Source organism: Bombus pascuorum, chromosome 9 (genome assembly GCF_905332965.1).
Source record: "Bombus pascuorum chromosome 9, iyBomPasc1.1, whole genome shotgun sequence".
Classification (NCBI taxonomy): domain Eukaryota; kingdom Metazoa; phylum Arthropoda; class Insecta; order Hymenoptera; family Apidae; genus Bombus; species Bombus pascuorum.
This window is the reverse complement of record NC_083496.1, coordinates 14386934-14409366: the sequence shown is the minus strand read 5'-3', so window position 1 is coordinate 14409366 and position 22433 is coordinate 14386934. Positions and strand designations below refer to the sequence as shown.

Genomic DNA, 22433 nt, shown 5'->3' with positions numbered 1-22433 from the left:
ACCAGTTTCCTCGTTTTCTACAACTTGTTTTTTAAATTTTTACTGCGTATCATTCAATATGATGATATCAGTTATCAGGAAAATTCTGGATCGACCGCTAGATCGCTAGATGCTAACGCTAGAAATGCCACAGCAGTCAAAATGATTGGTTCTACAATTTTATACATGTGTCAATCCTCCTTTAGGTGGATCATAGTCCCAGATGGATTAATAATACCAAAAATGTACTACATGACATAGAATTCCTTCTGTAAGAAAGTAATAAATCAATAGCTATAAAAATATTCTATTATCACGTATTTTTTAAAAACCAGCCATTTTGACTAGTTTTGGTACAAGTAGCTTCGTGTTAATTACCGGTAATTCTAGTATTAATATTATTAAATAACAAAGTTAATTTGAATTTTAGAATTTATACTTTAATGGAATTATCGAAATTATTCATCAATTATTAACACAAAGTAGTCCACTTACTGCGATATGGAAAAAAAGAAATTTTAGCTTTTAAAATATATAAGCCGAGTTTCTTTCGAGAAAATGAAGAACAGCTATGTTAGTTTAACCAGAATTACATGAAAATGAATCCTTTTCATAGAAGGAAACTAAAATTTTCAGCTATTGGATAAAGTACATTTCAATACATGTATAAAGCGGTAGCAATAAATAGGAAACAAGCCTTGCTTACAATTAGTATATATTAGCAATTACGAAAAATTTTAATATAACCTAAATCCTGGAGATATTCCGTGATATCTGTTTCTAATTTTCAACTTTGGAAACTGTTTTCACCTCTTCAATATGAATGTCAACACGTAAAAAGAAAAAGATATATGTCAAATATTTTTCTACCATATTATACATAAGTTTCACAAGAATTGGCGATTTATACACTTCAAACAAGAAAACATTCTTGTTCGACAATGGTTAGTACATCTACTGGAACAGCAGAGGCATAAGTTGTATAAATTTAATATGAACAAGTATAACAAATTTGGAGAACATTTAATAACATATCTACTAATAAGACTATCCTTGAGATTAACAAATAATAAACAAGTGATAAAAGATATCAGAATCTGGATAGAAGACACAATGATATGGTAAAATAAGAAAATATCAAGTATCAAGAAAATATGGTAATGCAAGAACTGGACACTTATAATGATCTAAAAGAAATGTGCAAACACTTATGACTAGTTCAGACGATGCAGCTTTCTGACCGAATCGGTAACGATCGAAAGCAGCGTGTACACATTTCAATATTTTCAACGCATGATGAACTTCCAAACATATGAATTACTGGTATTCAGTATGGTGTGTAATAACTGTTACTATAACAGTTTATTCACATTACGACGAATTATTCATTTGCCGCCTCAATTGTTTGTCTAGTAGTACATACTTGCATATATTTCATATGCCTGTATATGATAATTACCGATTCGGTCGCTTTCGACATTCGGTTTTATCGATCTGTGAAGTGATTGAGCAACAAAACCGAATACGTTATTACTTCAAGAACTATCCTACTGTATAGAAACAATGGATATCTTTTTATTTTTTTTCTTTTCCTGATTGCAGAAGGTTTCTACATGTCCCTCTCTCCTTTTCACTACACGCTTAATACCTTCGTATTAGAGACTTGTTCTTGATCCCTAAACATTCCAATTATTTCCCTATCATTTAGTATTAAGGCAAATAATCCATTGTTTCCATACGGTACGATAACTCTCGAAACGAGAAAGTCAGTCACTTTAACCGAAACAAAAAATTGTTTATAACTTTGAAACTATTAATTTTTTAGTCCATGTTTGTTGGGACTTTTTTCATCATTTGGCAACTATCTACTCTGGCAATTATGAGTCCTTTTTTTTCTTTCGCCCTGTATACATAAAAATGAAAATACTGATATGTAAAATAACCAAGAAAACAAAAAAACAAGAAAAATCAAGTACAAAAAAGACAGTAGATATAATGAAAACATGGAAGTCCCATACACACTGGATATACTTTTGAGGTGTCTAAACATTTTGTCAGCAGTACAAAAATATCTTTAAGAATAATGTGGAAACCTCTAGTGGCGGTTAAAAATAATAATTGGGAAACCCAGAATAGAATAAGTTACTTGAATCAGTAACTATAGCGATGTTGGAAATTAGGAAAAGAAGAAACACAAAACAGTTTTCTAAAAAAATTGTTAAGTGTTCTATGATACACTCCAGACTACGTGCTGCAAACGAAAGTAGAAAAAAGTAGATTAGAAAGGAAAATTCTAAAGCGAGTAATAACTACTGCTAAAATCTTTTCGGTAAAAGTCTGAAAGAGTTATTCACAGAATATGGCAGAATATGTGTAGGTATCTAATTTACAACAGAATCAAATTATGGGCACAATTAAAAAATACTCACTTAAAGCATCGCCGGTCTGTAGCGTCATATACGGGGTATTTTGTATAAAATAGGCCAGTTAAATATTTTCTCAATTTGTAATAATACATATAATTTTTGTTGTTGTATGTTACATCTAACACTATTGTACATATATTCATGTGTGATAGTATAACCTTGAAGTGATTTTAAAATTTTAAAATTAGTATAGAATTTATTTTCAGTGAGATTCCAGGTTGACTTATACTACTCTTCAAGTATAGCAATCGTACCAAGAGTGGATGGATGCCGCTTATAGCGGATATGAGGAGAGGTTTTTAATGAATCGGCAAATGACAACTCGCCAGCCCTACATAACTGACGGGTACGGGCCGGGGGCTGATAGGTATGCGAACGTGCATTTTTACTTCCTTACGGAAAGAAGAGGTTAGCTTATATTGACATGCAGTTTTTGATGAAGATTAATGATTTGTTTCATGGGTAATAGTCTTACGTTCCTCATGTTTGTCACCGATACTACCATTTTCACGAAATGTTTGGTAATATTTGTGTATATAGAATGCGGTGGACAATTACCTATTGAAAATCTTTCTTTGTAACTCTGTACAGTTTCTCTTAGACATTGTTGAGTTTTATCACAAATGAAAATGATTTCAATTTTTGTCTTCTTCGAGTAATGCATTATCGTTTGTGGATGTACTGAAAGTAAATCCTTCAATATCTGCAGAGCAATAATAAATGTGTTTATTTTCAATCTTAAATTGACTTTTGCTTAAATTGACTAGAGTATCGTTGAACACTAATCTTAAAATTTGTGACTTCAAGGACATTTTAAGCTAATACCATCATATATCGATGAATGTAAAGTAATGTTGACTATAACATACAACAGAAGAAATTATGTGTATATCCCCAAAGAAACATAGATGACTTTGAAAAATACTATTAAAAAATTATATTTGTTAAGAAATGCCTTTTCTGTTTGATTCGCCTCTTAAAATCAATTAAATTGCGCAACTCTATTAAAGTTACGTAAAATACGTAAATACATTTCTCGTATTATAACAAGTAAAGGAAGAGTTTAGGTGACCTATTTCACATGAAATACCCTGTGTAGCAGAATAGCGAACTTGACGTAAGGAGAGAAAATTGGATACCTAAGTTTGAACCATCAATAACGTACAGAAAAATCCTTGTGCAATTAAGACTCATAGGCAAATTACGTTGGATAACAAAATAATCCAAGAGGGTTTGGTTTGTACGAATTGATTGTAATCTATAATTATGAATTATTGCTAAACTATCTGCTGTATAAAAAAGACATTCAAAGAGGAATTGAATGGTTTTGAGGGAACATAATGTGTTAGTAATTAGTTTTGCTGTAGATGTATATGTTCTCTTAAGTGGAATTATAATTTTTGCATGAATCTACTCGACACCATTCGATTGCTGTTTGAACATTTTTTTGATACAGCAGGTAGCTTGTCGGTAGTCCGCATTTATAAATTAAAACCGGACACCTTGCTATAATGAATAGCAACCTAATGTGTAGGTAGGTTATGCAATTCTAACGAATTGGAAGTAAAACATGTCTTAATTTACTGGCTGCAATACGAAACATTCGGATTGAAGTCTATCTGAAACAAAAGTATCAACTTTCTAGCAACGGAGAACAAGGAGACAGTAAAAGATATTTTGGGGTGCGTTTGAGTCTGTATGAAATCTCTCTCTCTCTCTCTCTCTCTCTCTCTATCTCACCCTCTCATTGAACTATTGGAAACCTAAACGCGATTACTAATAGCATATAATAAGATACTACCGTTTTGTTTTCTTTTGTTTTAACTATGGAGTTCAAAATCACACATGTACAGGCTATTCACAAAATATTTATTATCGCTTTGGAAGGTGATTCTACATCTTCGGATTGGTGGGGATTTGTTTAAAAAATGGACCACAAAATTGACCTTAAATATGATTGATTGAATTGGTACATTGATGATTGATTTGAGAAGATTACTCAAAATTTTTTCTATGGCATTATATAGTATTCATCACGGGGAATAAAAATCTCAAAAGAACCATGGGTCACAAATGATCCGTTTTCTTAGAAAAAAATGTTGAAAGTTTCATTAATTCTGAAATTGATTTTATTCATATTTTGAAATCAGAAGTAGCACAAAATAAGGTCAACGCTAATATCTACTTACTTGTGAACATATAACATCTATCACTTTAACTTTCAAATTGTCTTTATTTATACGCAAATGTCGGATGTGGAATAAATCAAATATGATCAAGCGGTCCTAACTAAATCTCTGTGTCATAATGTGAGGATTATTATACGTCCAAATTTGGCATTCTGATGACTGAGAATGTTACTGCTGGAAGATCTGCTCTCATCCGTGAACAGGATATCTTTAAGACATCATGGGTTGCGTTCGAATCATTTTAATAGTACAATATCTTTTAAATTAATCGCATTCAACGATAAAATTTTCGTTGAGCGATATAGTTCATGTTGAGATAAATGTCATGTTGGTATGATCACTAGTTTCTACATCCAGAGTTGGTACAACTGCTTGCGGTTCTCTTCTGTTTTCCCCGTCCGCCACGTTTTTTTTAATCTGAGTAACCGGTGTGTTGTAATGGTTGTACAAGGTGGTGAAATACAGAGCGTAAACACAGAACTAATCTGTGTGAATCAATTAAATATCAAAACCCAAACCTATGTTATAACAGTTCATTCTGTGAAGTTCTTGCACACGGTGAACCTTGTAAAGATGTTCATTTTCATCACATATTATTCTTCTCTGCGTCGTGTAAAGTATAATACTTATTCGATGAGCTATTCTTCGCATATACATATATCAATGAATACACACGTAACAACTTGCTCTTTCTTATGCCAATGAACACGAGATCTGTCGAATGAAGGATTGCTGTAACAACTGTCAACCATTGAACTCTTTGGGAATCACGATGATCTGGAACTCCTCCTCGATGCTGCAGTCTTCTATTAATTCTTGACAATTGTCGATATTATACCACGTAATAAAGACTAGTTCCCATCGGCTTTATCAATGGCACACTTTCTAAACTTTATTGTTTATTATCATACCCATTATATTATATGATACTATATTATTATTATATTATTTATTTTGTTTATTTATTTACTTTTATTATATATCAATTTTAGTTTAGTTTGGTGCTTATGTTGTCCTTTATCTGTAATATATTACCACAATATAATAAATAAGATCAATTTAAGAATTAACGGAACTTTAAACATATTTTTTCAAGAGGAGTCATTTGCGATGCGTGGCTTCTCGTGATAGTACTATATGATGTAATAAAAAAATTTTGACCTTGAAAATCATACTAAAGGGCAATTTTGCGATCTACTTATTTAACAAATCTCTATCAATTCGGGGGTATAGAATTACCACCCAAAGTCATGACAAATAATCTTGTGGTATGACAAAGATTTTATTAGGCAACTACAACAGTCTATCTACAATAAGTAAACTACTACCATATGTATATATATATATATATATATATACATATATATATAGTTGCCTAATAAAATCTTTGTTACTACTAATAATACTATATTAAGGACAATATAATTATATAGCGATAACATATATAATTTTTTTTCAGGATTTTTGGTGACCGATAAAACAATAGACAAGTTACAGTACGGCATTAATATGGGAATATTGCAATATTCTAATGAATGCAATTAAAAGGTATAGAAGTATATATTACAATCATCCTCGTGTCCGCAGTAATGAATTTGGAACAGCAACAAAATTCTTGATTTTACAGAGGTATAAACGAAAAATAATAAAAACAAATATATATGAAAGCGGGCGTAAGAATGCTATTATCATCTGGTATAAAACAAATTTAATTGCAATAGAAAATACTTGTTTATTGAATTTCTGTCAGTTTAACTGCTAAACTGCAAGTAATTTTTAGATAAATTTTAAATAATTTGATTGCTGTTCAAATGCAGTATTCGAAAGTATCTAAAATTAATTTATTTAGTGTTTTAATACGATATAATATTAGTTGCCATAATTTTGTGAAACTATTTAAAATTACATTAATAAATCTTTGAAAATTATCATTCAATGTCAGATTTTAAGAATATAATTGATTGCTTCGAAAGTAATGGAGATATATATTTTGACGAAATTTTAAGAACCTCGAGTTGATAAAAAACTCCATTCCGCTAACATTAACTGAAAATTAGAAAAAATTCATTAATTATGAAAAACTGTTACATTGAATTAAGTATGCTGATAAATAATGAATATAATAACATACAATTTTTCGTATTTTATGAAAAAATAATAGTTCTCTAATAGTTGAAAACGTTGAGAGATACGAAAATGTCTGAAAGTAAAGCAAAACCGGCATCACCAATACCGCCGGCTACTACTATACAATGCTGTAATAGTTTAACAGATACACAATGTCCAGCACTTCAAGTGACGTCACGAATGTTACGATCGCCGAGTCATGAAAGTGTTACAACTGACCTCTCTCTATTTAGCGTCTCTTCAATAGCAAGCGAACTGCGAGGGGTTAACAGACTCGTTACTTTTAAATCTTATACCGATATACACCTTTCTGGCCGTGGCCCATCACCGAAACCTGACTCTCGTCAGGTTCAAAGCAACAGGTTTGTGTTATTTATTTATATAGATTGTATATAAATATTATATATTTATATAGACAGTCTATCGAAAGTATCGACTTGGTCGTTAACAAAAGTTTTATTGGTAGATGACGATTCTATTGAGGTATTAGAAACATGTCAAGATTTTTGCTAATTTTTATTTTTACCAATCATCATATTAATTAAAATTGAGGTTTTCGGTCATAAATCGTGTTCTTTTGGAATAAGATATCTACCTAGTTAATCAATAAAAACATCTTTGTACGAGATACGGCGTTGCTTATGAAATATATATTCTGCTAGTCAGCTTTCTGCGCTGCAAGCTTATTAGCCGCAATTAACCACAGATTGTATGATCAACTTATAAATCATTTTTCGGGAGTTGTGATGTATCATAGCTAGAGAAAATATTCACATCTTGTTCAAATTTTTATTCCAATGAAGCATCTGTTATTAAATCCTGTTTTATTTTCAAGCGTGTAGATCCAATTAATTAATTTGTAAATGCTATAATGAATGCAATGATCTGCAAATAATCTTTTGAACTACTGCGCGTTAATTATAACAAATGATACGTATCCATTATTTCAAATAAATTTAGTTATGCAAACCTTGTATATACTAAAAGTATCTTACATTACATTATATTTAATAATTAGTATGTACATTAGTTTCAGTAATGTAGAGAATTTCTTTATTAATATAACATAACTATAATAAGTTTTAAACTTTACAATCATTTGTTTATTTTAATTATTCATTCAATTTCATTCTTTCCATTCATGCATTGATTCATATCATTGTCGCCTTCACGAATGTTTCAATAGCGGGGTTTTTGGGTGGTTCTCTAATGGGTGTAACTTTTAGCCTAGGATAGGCATTTAGTGATTTTAGATGGTAGTGTATCGTGCAATTTCTATCGTTAGGGTTTGATGAAGGTTTCATTCTGATCTAGTGTCTTTCGTTGGTACTTTTAAGGGTTTATACGATTGATAAATCGCATAAAGTATTCGCTATGTTGTTATTACCTATATACCATGGTGCAATATCGTAAGTATCATCCTCAGTAGTTTGGATTATACTGTTTTAATTTTCTTCAGATTGCTTTTAATGGTTGTACTCTATAGAACTGAAGGATATGTCCATAATAGCTCTACCATTATTATATACACAATGTGTCGATAAAAGCTATTGTATAAAATAACTTGTTATTTTGTGATTCATTTTAACATCGCATCGCTTAGAAAAGTATTTTGGGATGCAAACAGTCACAGGTTTAAAATACATGTATAGCGTGTCTCACGTAACTGAATAAATGTATCTTCCAAATGGTTAGAAATGGGTAAACATGCTTTGAGTCAATATTAAATAGTATCTAATGATGCATAATGCGGAAATAATTTACTATACTTTTATGCATTGATATGCTTGAAAAATGCAATTGCATTTTCTGTTAAACTATACCTTTGATTGGCATAGTTGATACAGTTTTATAGTTTTTGCAAAAACGCACTAAGGTACTTAATACCCTAGACCTATTAGTTCAAAATTTAGTGTAGTTAAGAGTTTGCTAAATTATTTCGATATATCTGCAAATGTGATATTTACGCCATAACAAATGTTCGAACGATCCTGAATTGGAGTTTATGCATCTTTACGTCCACCTTTCTTTACTTTACCTGATGCTTCTCTTATGTTTTTCTCTACAATTTTTGGTAATCGTAGTAAAATACGTTGTTAGATGGTTTCTACACTACTAGCAGGATGAGAATACATTTTGTCTTTAAATATTTTCATAAAAGGAAATCGAATGGTGTTAGATCCGATGATCGCGATGACCATAAGGAATTCATGTAACGATCCATGCCATCGACACCGCGATCACTAGATCTAAACAACTCGATTTTTTATAAAATTTCTTATAAAAATGTTTATTTGAGTTTATGAACTTTATCAAATACAATATATTTTGTCTGAAACATTTTCTGCTATAAGGATAAGTTATAAGGATAAGGATGAGTTATTTTACATAAAAAGTTTTATTCACTTATTTTGTACATTCTGTTTTTGTTTCTAAATTTTGATTTGGATTTTCTTTTATTTAACCAATGCAGCAGATTTATAACTGTTACTGTTTCTTCTTATACGAATTATTGGAGTTCATTCTATTTTATGTAATATAATTTCTAAATATCTCTCTATCCAACAAATAAGTTTTTTTTAATTGGTTTCGGTGTCTTTTGTACCATTTATAAATATAATAGTTATATGGCCAAGTAGTAATTAAGATTATTTTATACCTTTCGGCCTAAAAATGGGGGGCTATATTATAGTTGTATGTTAGATTTTATGCTAAATTGAAATTATTATTGATACCGTAAATTGTGGTATTGTCTGTGAACGTTAACATTAATCTCCTTAGTCCTTTAGGAGAATCTGAAGTATACATAAAAAATATTTATTTATATGTATTTGAATTTTCATTGTCTATTTTAATATAAAAGAATCCGTTGGTTATGTAGCTACGCAACATGTTTATCTGATATTTTGGTAGTTCTCCTTTTGAAAGTAATAATCTCGGTCAATATAAAGTGGATGTTAATACTGGTTTTTCTGGTAAGTAGTAGAACAATTCTTGCATATTTTCACACTAATACAAAGTTTTAGAATCTCATGATTGCGTTGAACAATATTGTAATGTACTTAATTGATTTTGATATTATGTCTTTTAGGATTTTTCAAATAATTAGACCTTGGAACCCTCTTAAGGTTCTTAACCTTTTCTTATTCTTTTTCTTATTAACACTTTGATTTCTTTTTAACTCTCTGGAGGTTTCAGTTTTTGTTTTGTATGTTTTCTTTATTGTTTGTTTAGTAAGTATTCTTGGCTATTTCTGTTTCACGTTATGCGTTCTCTATGGAATATTAGACTCCTTCAGTTTTATAATGTAATTTTACTATTTTCCACAGATTGTAGTTTGTACCTTTGGTGGTTTCTAGGCTTATTATGTATGTTTCGATTGTGTTATTGCTATATTTCTTGAGTAATTTTTCACTTGTCTGTCGTATATCGTTCTAAATGTCGGTATTTCCTCCATTTTTTATTAATTCTACACTTCATTGGTGATATAGAAAGTACTGCCACTGTTTGAACTACCTTCTGCCTCCTTAATATTTTCTATTACTTTAAATCTGTTGTTGCAATTTATCTGATTATCTAATCCCTTCCTGAATTCATTTCAGTTAATTTTTCCAAATATTCTTTAAGAAAATCGCGTTCAAATAGTCGAAGAGACAAGATGTACAACACGTTTTGTGCGCAAATATAAGTGAACGAATAACGGTAATAAGCGAACGCAAGTGCGAAATCGAATTATAATACTCGAATACCGGGATATAACTAAGTCAAAATATTAAAAAAGAGGACGTCCACCTCCTTCACTAATATTTACTGTCCCAATATTACAGACAGATGTTTGTTGTCAAAAATATGGACCACAAGATACTGTACGAAACCATATTATTGTCTATTATGAACAAAAAATTATCCTCCAGGTTCAACACATGCAATACATCAAGAGACATTTCAGAAAAATATACATTATGCCCTTATTTCGCAAATTACAAAGGGTATACGAATATAGAAATCTACAAACCACGAGGTAAATTAGATAGAGATACAAAAATTATCAGAAGTAAGAAATAAGAGAAAAATTATATTAGACCAGAAAAGTTAATACAGAAAAAGTAGATAATAATAACTATATTAATAATAACTCAATTCTCAATTTTTACACAAATTAGAAACACTGTTTAACCAGTTCATGAATCAAAGCAATATAATCATAAATGCGTTAACGACTGTTACCGAAAAATAATAACAATGGGTTGCGACTTAGAAATAGTCATATGAAACGCAAATAATTTAAGACAACGGAAGAAAATGGATATGCTCCTATTTCTAAAAACATATTTTACAAATAAAAGCTACTCCAACATCTTTAACTATAAAATATATTCCATGCTACATTCAGACGGAACCACTCATTTTAAGGTATTGCTATGATTATTAATTCCTTGAGCGTCATAGTTTATCACTGAAAGTGTTTTCCATACTAGCATGAATTTTCCGCTACTAGCGTATATGTACATCGTAACCAATACACTATCTTGAGAATTGAATTTATCATTGAACAAAAGAAGATAAATTTGAACAAGTCGGCCAGTAGGATGAGATATTTCAAAGTTTAATATAGCAAAGTCTCATAAGTTAACATATCTGACATAAACAGTGACATACATAATGATTTTCATAATCTGATTATATCCGTCATTTCCGCTGTGAATTGACTTTGATAATGATGTATATATGCTACATAATAGCTTGAGGGATTAATGAAAAGATGTCACATCGTAAAATAAATAATACGAACAATATTTCCTTCGAATTACGAACATCAAAATAAAGAACTCAAGAGCTTCACTGGTCATAGCTGCGGTATATTATCTCCTACGATATCGAAAATTGTTAAATATTTTAAATGGGAGGTTTATAGCAGGAGAAAACTGCAATACAAAATATCCGCAATGGAGTTCAAGACTCATCAACTATAAAGGTGATACACTCCATAAAACAATGTTATCAAGAAGATACAACTAGATAAATCTACTTTGTTGGCCAACTGATACAATAAAAACTTTTTTTGACTTTTATATTACAAACAGTGTCTCCCTAAATTATATTAACTTTTATTCCAGCTTTGATCTCTTATTAAATTAGTCTTCGAATGTTAATGTATAACAAAGTTATATTAACATTGAACTCTATCAATTGTAGGAAATAAAACACGCTTATTTTTGCGCACCATAAAAACTAACTAGTGACTATTCCATCCGTAAGAGAGGAAAATAATTCGTAGGCTAGAGAAGATCAGAATGAAGCTAAAATTTTCACGATACACTTATCTAAAATCTTTTAATCCGATAACGATTTGACATCTGATAACGAGAGCAATGCCATTATGGACTACCCAAATACATCATTGTAACTTAGTAAATCTGCTCAACATTTCAGTTTCAAAGAAATAACAAAAGAGATGGAATTACTGAATGAAAGAAAAAGCATCTGGATATAATTTAATAACTGACAAAATTTTAACAGAATTACCAAAAACAGTACATAATCACAATAAGCAAATAAATAATCGAATAATCAGAAACTAATAATTTCTAATACGATGGAAATTTGCTAAAATCATCCCTACTCCAAATTTAGATAAATATCTAACTACTTTCCTATAGATCGATTTCTTTCTAAATTATTTATAGCCACTCTGTCAAAATTATCTGAGAAGTTATTTTTAAAATAAGTAAAACAGATAATAAAAGAAAATTGTTTGATACTGCGATATCGATTTGAATTCCGGGAACACTACTGGAAAGCAAGCAAGTCAAGCAATCGATAGAGTATCGTATACAAGCTAATTATACAAACTCAAACAAGAACTGCCACACAATTGTTATATTCTACAGAAGTTTTACTTAAACGAAAAATATTTTCACGTTAAACAAAATGGCAGTTTCTTCAAGATAAGTCCCATACTAGCCAGTGTTTCTCAAGAAGGTGTTCGAGTCTCCATGTTATATCAGATACACCTGGCTTTCTTCTTATATGGTGAACGCGCACTATGCAAACAAAATCGTATAGCAAATGCTGTGTAAAAATTGATTTGTAAAAAAGTATAAAACCTGTACCAAACTAATTAACATATACTAAAGAAAAAGCAATTTAAAATATAAAAATACATTCACCAAAAATATTTTATTTCATGAGAATATAAATTATATTTAAGAAAAGTAAGATTTTAAATATTCGTACGTGTGCTTTTTTATAACTGTGTAAAAGTAAGTAAAAAACATCGAGTAAATATAAATGAAATGTGTTAAAAAATTGTGTAACTATGAATAAAACGTGTTATAAAGAACCATGTGACTGTGAATCGTGTAATACAATGCTATATAAAAAGTGACACAGATGTATTTATGGACCTCCCTTGACCCTATAGCGAAAATGTGTTTACAAATGTGTTTCAAACGGCGCTATGATATTGTCATTGCACAAAAATCTCTCTGAACCATCAAACTTCTACAAGATTCTTCAGAAAAGATAGCTATGTGAACCAAGAAATAGCCAAGAAATTAAAATTCGTGCAGAAAGATCAGCCCACCTTTTATTATAAAATATGTTACGTGAAGACAAATCAAATTGAACAATAAATATCTACATACAATATTTATAAAAGACACAATTAAATATCTTGGAATATATCTAGAAAAAGAACTTATGGAGAGAAATAATAACTCTGACCAAGGAACACTATGCAAAGATTTCAAGATGAAGCTTTGAGAATAGTAACAACCGCTCTGAGGTATGTCAGTGGAAGTACTTCTCACAAAGACTTTAAGATAAACTACGTCATAAAGCAAGTGCATAAATTCACGATAAAGAAAAGATCGCCCTCGAAAAGAATTTACTATGTACAATCGCGGCGTGTGTGTGAAATTTGTATAAACATTTTTTATACGTGCCTTCGTTTATTAATTACTTCTGGCGGTAACATATTAGAGAAAATATTAATCCTGTCTACTTGAAAATTTCATGCGGTACTTTTTGGATATGCTGTTATGGATTTTAATGAGTGAGCAGGTTTAATGTTTAATCTACGATTTTTCTTACAAAAACGTCGCGCAGGATGATTTACGTCTTGAAATGTTATAATCTTTCTCTGCGAATTGTACGAGATAAGCTGCTGTCCATGTATTGTTCGATTTGAGGATTCTTATGCGTCCCGCTGCTTGACTCACATACTCTCGTTCGTATAAGGTGGTTTGCTCGCACACAGGGATATTTTGGGTAATTTTTAATTGTCAATAACTAAAAAACAAAGCCGAAAACGCAGTCTTTTTGTTTGTGATTTTCATCTTATTTTAGCTCAAAGAATCACCCCTTAAATTTTTTACACCTGTAGTCGAACACCATGTTCATCGATGTCTCTAACACGAATATTTGTTTTATTGTCTATGATTTTTTCATTAGCTCACATATCGTTTTTCCTTCTTTCGCTTATTTCGTGTTCGATATTTATTTGTTGTAGAGCCGATCTTGTAGGCCATTTAGTTCCAACATTTTTCGTATTGGATCTTAATATGAATCTTAATTTGTTCTTGTTTCCTGGGAATTTTCCTTTTTGTACTTGATTGCATATCTTTTGCTTTAATGTATCTATCGTATTCTGAACTCTCAATACGTGTTTCTATTTGTGTGATTCTCCTCTTTTTTACATTACTATTTTATCTGATTGCTAGTGGTCTATCTCCATTAATTTTAACTTATTTTGAATAGCAGATATTCGCTATTTGTCACATATTCTATGTTCCGAGGTGAGAAAATCTAAGGTATTTACACGCATTTTTATATATTTTTGATTTGATGATTTTTCGATTAATTTTGGTATAAGTTATTACAAAGTATAGGCATGAGTATTTTTGTGTCATTTAACTTCTAATAGAACCAATTGCGGTCCTTATGAAACATTAGAATATTTTTTCCAAAAGAATCTTTTTATAATTGTATAAGAATTGAATCTGAGGATCTCAAATTTGTGGTTATTACATTAGAATGTGCAATTTTAGAATAAACATGGCAAATGAGATGTTTTTCAGAATGATTAGTGAGAGATCTTCCAAGTTTATTCTTTCGTTAGACATAATATTGTATATTTAACTATACTTTATTCGTTTTAGTATTCTTTGTGAGCTTTCTATGTAAAATAACTTTACAAATTCTTTACATAAAATACAATTGATTATATTCAACACTGTTTACCACTATTATATTAATGTTATAATAGTAGTATCGTATAATATATAATCCGTAGTATTAGTAATTATAAGTATAGTACAACGCAATTTATAAAAATTGCAAGAAATACTGATAATAAAATTACACTTAGTAGGTTTTGCATTCTTTTTTTTATGATATAAAATGTCGTGTATATGTTTGTGTCCGGAGTTTCACACTCTGTGGTAATGGCAGCACTCTTGTACAGAGATTGTGGCGCCTTCCATTATTCTTTTCGTGTAACTGATGATGGGAGGCCGTTGTTCGTCATTTGTAATCCGCGATCGTATCAGTATCCGATTGGTAAGCTTGTGATCATGTATATTTAGGTATTATGTGTATTGCTCATAACCTGCACCTTTTCTTATGAACTAGCAACAATATAAAACAAATTTAATCATTTCGTGTCAAGTTTTGAATTTTCAATATGTTACATAATATGACATATATTTTTATATGTAAAATAACAGAAAATGATAAGTAGACAATCTCAGCAGGTTTTGGATTGCACCACATATGTGTGATGCATAAAAGGAAAAAAGATAGATGACATTTCGATTTTTCTGCTAATTGATAATATGAAAGTATTCTTTTATTGAATAAAAAAGTAAGAAGTATCCTAAAATATTTTTCATAACGACATACGTATTACATTTTTATATGTGCTACATTACATTACATTACATTACATTCTATAAAGTCAATCGTGTGTGTGCAAGTGCGTGTTTTGGATATTTTTTATAATACAGCTTTGCATGACAAGCAACATTGTAATATTATCATTCGACCAAACGCACATACTGGTATAAGATAGATTGCATACAACCGTTCCTGTATAGTGCAAAACAAGAAAAATAAGTCTCATCCAACATTTTTGTATATATATAGCGTTTAATATTATTGGTAAAATAAATAATACTATTGGTATTTGACTAAAAAGTTCCATGTAAAATTGTCCGACCTAGAAAAGCAAGTCAAATTTTCTTGCTTGCATCGTATTCTACTCATCACGAGAACTAAGTACGTGAAAGGAATCATAAGTTGGAACTTAACCCATGTTTTGGAAAATGATATTAAAATTGCATTGACATTCTTTACAATATGTCCATAGAGATATAGAGAATAGATATAGAGAATAAATATCGGGATATTAATGAGGATTCAAGAAATTATTTCATTGCACGTAAATTAAACGATCCCAAATGGAATAAAGCGTTTAACTCCCTGCTTTAAAAATATTACAAAATTATTTTTACTGATATATATGATAGTTATGGAAAAAAATCAGGAGATATTCATTATCTTTTTGTTATCTTGTTACAAAAGCATAATTTATTAAATTGTCTCCTGAACCAATTCCTTTTAAGGCGTGATCAATTTAATAATTTTCTATATGGAATAACGAATAGCATCGCCCAATTCAAAAATATATAATTCTATTTTTAAAAAATGTTATAAATAAGTTATAGCTTTCATGTGTCTTTTACGTGTCCACCCAAGAAAAGACTAATAACACCGAATCCTCTTTTACGCTATTTATTAGTGCTCTCGCTAGCTCATTGCTCTCATGAAGTATTATAATAATAATTTTGTAATATTTTAAAATCATGAAGTTAGATATATCACTCAGAATCGGTCATTCACGTACTAAGATATAATTTCCTGTTTCCCCATTAATATCCCCATTAATACTTTCTATTTGATTACGAAATATAAAAATGTCGTAAATAATGTCAATGCAAATGCAATGAAATGTTAAAACCATTTTCTAAGGGAATGGTTGAATTGCGACCTATGCTTCCTATTCCAAGGTTGGTATTTGCGATGAGTAGAATACGATGCAAGCAAGAAAATTTGACCTTAATTTTCGAAGTCAAGAGCAACTTTGCACGGACTTCTTTCTCTGTCTTATTATCTAGAACTAGTCTCAAACACAACGTCGGTATACTTATAAATGGCAAGTACTAAGTCTATTTACGGATACGGAAAAACTTACATTGCTAATGCGACAAATAATAATAAAAGATAATAAAATTCGGTTAGTTTATAGAAATTTTGTTGAGACTGTTTTAATCTCTTTGTTTACACGTGTGAAAAATAAAAAGAATGAGCAGAACCGTACGATCTTGAAAAGAATAAAAAATGTCTAAAAGAAGGAAATATGAAGAGAAGCTTTAAGAACATAGTAATGTTTATAAAAACAAAAATATATTTTTTATGTAAATTAAACAATTTACATCAACATCCTAATGAATATTAAGGTATTTGAAATGTCGATTTCAAAAAGGACTAAACTTCAAATTCGAATTATTTATTATTTATTATATATCCGATATATTCGGATTAGATAAATCTCTGGCCGGCAACGCGGTCGCGTGATGTAGAACCGTTGATAGTGTTACGACCAGCTCAGAAACTTCATTTAGCGTTTGCACAATTTTGACGTCATTTTTAGAATGTCACATTAAATAACATTCTGCAAGATTAACAAAATACCACCTTCCTCATTAGTCACACCTAAAACATATATCAACGACCAATGTAAAAACTATCGTGTGATCGCGGAAACTCGGTAAGGTTCATAAATCATCAAGTGTCAAGTTCGAAATTCAACTATAAAGTGTACAGTATGAGTCAATAAGAACTATTATTTGAAATAACTCATAACTTAAGGTTTGAATGGAATTATGTTGCATTTTTGAAGGGACTCATTAAATGGATGCACTTTATTTTCTTTATATCTTATGTTCCCTGAGATATTAAGATGACCTTGATTTTTTCGAAGTGAATGTATCTTTTCTTTGTAAGTTGTAGCTGAAGGAAAAACGAATTTAACGATTGGTAATAAAGCGATCTTGAATTAATCTTGAATCTTAAAAATAGACAAAATTGAATGTAATTGTACCACTTACTTGTAATGTTTTTATTCAGAGTTCTTGTCGGTTACTTGTTTATATTTCTCTGAATGCTGTCGGAATGAATTACGAATTACTCTAAGTGTATCTGGCGTGATTTCCTAGCAGCATAGTATGATTACAGATCTAGTAGTTTAACCGAATATGTACGGGGTGTATAATAAATAGACATAAAAACCACCACAGTGAATACGTTGAATCACTCTAAAAAAAGTTTGTGCAAAATGGATCCTATCCTTGAGAGTTACAGTCAAATATTTTTGTATTATGTTATATTTTACTTATTATGATAACAAAAAGTCTCAAAGGAATCATAATTTCTTGTCATGATCATATGCAACGCAACCATTCTCTTAGAAAATGATGTTAAAGTTTCACGAGTTTTTTGATTTTGTTTACAATGTGGTTATACTGTGCAGTTAAATGCAGGATCTATTATTGTACGTAGATAACCCAGATACATTTTTAGATTCGGACTCGCGTTTCTACATATTCCAGCAAAAATTCTCCCTGAGACTACGCGTTGATTCTAGTCATTGGAAAGCATATTCAGTTATGACTGGATTCCGAATGTTAACTAGAATATTCCATTAAATAAATATACAGGGTGTTCGAGGTGGTAGAAAAATTTAGAAGCTAAAATCAGATGAAAAACAAGAACGAAACGATTGCGTTTCCAGTTTTATTTTTAGTTATTGACAATTAAAAATCAACCGAAATATCCCTGTACGCGGGCAAATTTCTTTACACGAACGAAAGTACATCAGCCTGAGCAGTGGGGTGCACAGTGATCCTCCAACAGAACGATACACGGGCAGCAGCTTATTTTGTACAAGCGGTAAAGAAGAAGATTATGACATTCGAAAACATAAACCATCCTGCACGGCGTTTTGTAAGAAAAATCGTAGATTAAACACTAAACCTGCCTACTCATTGAAATTCATAACAGCATAACGAAAATCGCCTCGTGAAATTTTCGAATAGATAGGATTAATATTTCCTCTAATCTCTTGCCTGTGATTGTGTAATTCGATTGATGATGTTTATTGAATCGTGTAAATGATACCTGTATGTAATTTTATTTATTAATTATTTATGGAGGCAAATAATTAGAGAAAATATTAATCCTCTCTACTCGAAGATTCCATGAGGCAGTGCATCTCGCTACTTAGGCTGACCTACTTTCGTTCATGTAAGTAGGTATACTCACGCACAGGAATATTTCAGCTGATTTTTAATTGTCAATAACTAAAAAACAAAGCTGAAAATGCAATTTTTTATTTTTGATTTTCATCTTATTCTAGGATCAAGAATTACCTTTTAAAATTTTTACACCTGTAGCTGAACATTTTATATACTTGTAAAATATTTGCTTCTAGAATATTTACTAACAATTGATTGTTGTTAAAAAGACTTTATTAGTTTTTGTTAAATAGAAACATTTGTAGAATAAAAATGCTATTGTTTTGAGGAAATGGATATGTTTTTTATAATTTTTATTGAATGAAGATGTATCTTTAAAATAAAAGCATTTAATAAATACTAATTCGGCTGTCACAGTCGGACCGTATTACGTTTGTGATTAGATTGCTTCTCAATCTGTCGATCGTCAGACGTGATTGACAAAGATGGGAAACGAACAATAAACGTCGCCCATGCGAGTTGACATCAAAGTTGCTTCAGACTTATCCGCGTACGGCAACACGGCCAAGGAAATACCATCTTTAATTAATAGGGAAGCGAAGGATCTGAGTTCGAATCGGTCCAGCAACTAGATCGGCGGAATATTTTTCACCGTACGAATCGCAGAAGTTGTAGAATCGGGATTCGAATGCGGATATTTCGCTTGCCAGGCAAGTACTTTCTCAATTAAATTACCCAGGTTGTCGGCGGATTTTTTTTTCAATACTCCCGAGACTAATATATATATTAATATATATAATATATATAATATAATAATATATATAATATATTAATATATATTATATATATTATATGATATATATGATGATATCCTGCATATATATGTCGGGTTGGGGTTAGGGGTGTTTAATGAGTCTTCGCCGGTGTTGTTCATTGTTGTTGCACCAACGTTTATTACACAGATATAGTTGGTACAATATTGACAAGCGGCCGCGGTAACTAGACGCTAATGACAATGACCCTAGGTTCGATATAGTGAATCCACGGTCCACGGGATAACGAATATATTTTGCTTCGAAGTCTAAGTCGGACTCGACTTACTACTCGTGATACAAGGATCGCTTGACTAGCTCTTTGCTAAGACGTAGATTATTCACCGATTGTACAAACACACTAGGCGTATGGCTAATGAGGCTGTTCGAAAGAGAATGAATTTCCGTCACGACGACGCTGCAGAGGAAGACTATGATGGGATGTGCCTAAGGGCCGAGATCATTGGATTAGTCAAAGAAAGCCTCCGCACGGAGGGTGGGGGAAATGGGCGTTGCTGTTAATTGGTTAATTTCTATATTGGCGGTTAGCAAAGGATGCTAGCCGTCCTTGAGAGAGAGTTCCTGGCGGGAAGCGTCGCACGTGAGGAAATCTGATCTCCCATATCTTTCCGCAATAGGTGACAGATTTACGGGCGGATAGAATAAAGCTGTTTGTCAATCGGAAGGACTTTATTTAACTAAGTCCTAAGATTAGCGGCTCCTCAGACTATCTGAGCATAAACTGTGAATGATGCATCGGCATCTGGCGATCATCTTACTCAAAGAATGCGGTCTGTGTGTGGCGAGCCGCGGGGCTATTAAAATGTTTTATTGTCAAGTGTGGGTACTGCCAATTCTTTAAAGGAAAGCTATGTAACTTCATATCTCTGTTAGGCGGAACGTTCATCCCGCGACCGTGGCTACGCTTCGGCGACCGATTGTCGCCTCGAGCTTAAAAGCATATATATATATATATATATATATATATATATATATAATCATAAGGATACAAAATCTCAGAAAATCATGAGTTCTAACTTAACCATTCTCTTGGAATTGGTGTTAAAGTAATGGTTTAATATTTTGGAAATGGGGCGATCGATTCGTGAAAACTCAAGAATCGATTTTCTAAGTCTTCTTCCATATCTCCTTAAAACTCTTCGCTTCTAATCTTTCTTCTCTTTCTCTTTCTAACTTTTAACTTGTTTTTCTTCTTCTTTGTTCAATTTTCGCTTCTTGAAATCCTGTTCTATTCTTCCTCCTAAGTTCTCGTCCTTCTCTATTTATATTGTTTGACCGATTCCCAGTAAACACAGGGATAGTCAAACCGTCGGTTGATGTTTTAAATTCTGTTGAATTTACATATATATATATATATATATATAGATACATATATATAAATACAGGCTTTCCTTCACATATACCACAACCAGTTGATACTTCCTTTCATTTTTTATCACTCTTTATTTACCAAATTTCTTCTTCAGTTACAAGTAGCAGTTTGAACACCTACGTACTTTCTAGTTCTCTCGTCTCTATCAATAGTTTTTTGTAGTCTGTGGTTTTCTTCGGTGGAATCTCGCGTTTCAGTTGTATCCAGTCTAGATAATGAGAAATTCTTTGAAACGAAGAACTTGGTAATCGTTCTTTCCATATTATATATCAGGTCTGTAAGTATGAAACCGGAATTTGCCTATAGATGGCCCTAGCTGATAATGTAGTTATCACTAAACTGCGTCATTGATGCCAAAAATCTTTGTTGACATCTCACAAACATTTTCGACTTACAACAATACAAGTTTCATACAACAGCATAGTTTGTAATAGCGTTGAACATGTCGAATTTTGTGCCTGGAAACTACGATTTGCGGACAGCATTGATTTTCTGTTACCATTTGAAGAAAACTGCTGCAGAATCGCATCAAATGCTTGTCGAAGCTTACGGTGAGCATGCTCTTGGTAAATCACAGTGCTTTGAGTGGTTTAAAAAATTCAGAAGTGGCAATTTTGATGTGAGGAACGAAGGACGTGGAAGACCACCGAAAAAGTTTCAAGACAGCGAATTGCAAGCATTGTTGGATGAGGATGGCGCTCAAACACAACAACAACTCGCTGATCGATTAAACGTGACACGAGAAGCCGTCTCCATACGTTTGAAAGCCATGGGAAAGATCCAGAAGGTGGGAAAATGGGTTCCACATGAACTGAATGAAAGATAGCAGAAAAACCGAAAAACCACTTGCGAAATGCTGCTCGCCAAATACAGAAGAAAGTCATTTCTCCACCGAATTGTGACTGGCGATGAAAAGTGGATATATTTTGAGAATCCTGAGCGTAAAAGATCATGGTTAGCTCCAGGCGAACCACCGACATCGACTACAAGACCAAATCGCTATGGACGGAAGACAATGCTCTGTGTTTGGTGGGATCAGAAGGTGTGATCTATTATGAACTCTGTTAAAACCTGGCGAAACCGTTAATACTGAGCGCTACCGACAACAAATGATCGATTTGAATCAAGTTTTGCGTGAAAAACGACCAGAATATCAAAAAAGGCAACACAAAGTAATTTTGCTCCATGAT

At 31.5% G+C, this 22433-nt stretch overlaps 1 protein-coding gene across 3 annotated transcripts in view; it reads left to right on the top strand.

Moving 5' to 3' along the window:
- Positions 1-22433, top strand: part of LOC132910312 (uncharacterized) — a 63813-nt gene that overhangs the window by 14735 nt on the left and 26645 nt on the right. The window contains exons 2-3 of one of the 3 annotated variants that reach the window (XM_060965912.1): positions 6054-6142; positions 6859-7083. In XM_060965912.1, the coding sequence (XP_060821895.1) occupies positions 6126-6142; positions 6859-7083 (242 nt within the window). In that variant the 5' untranslated portion in view covers positions 6054-6125. Of the gene's footprint in view, positions 1-6053; positions 7084-22433 lie in introns of those variants that run through there. The other 2 variants (XM_060965911.1, XM_060965910.1) reach the window with 2 other exon arrangements.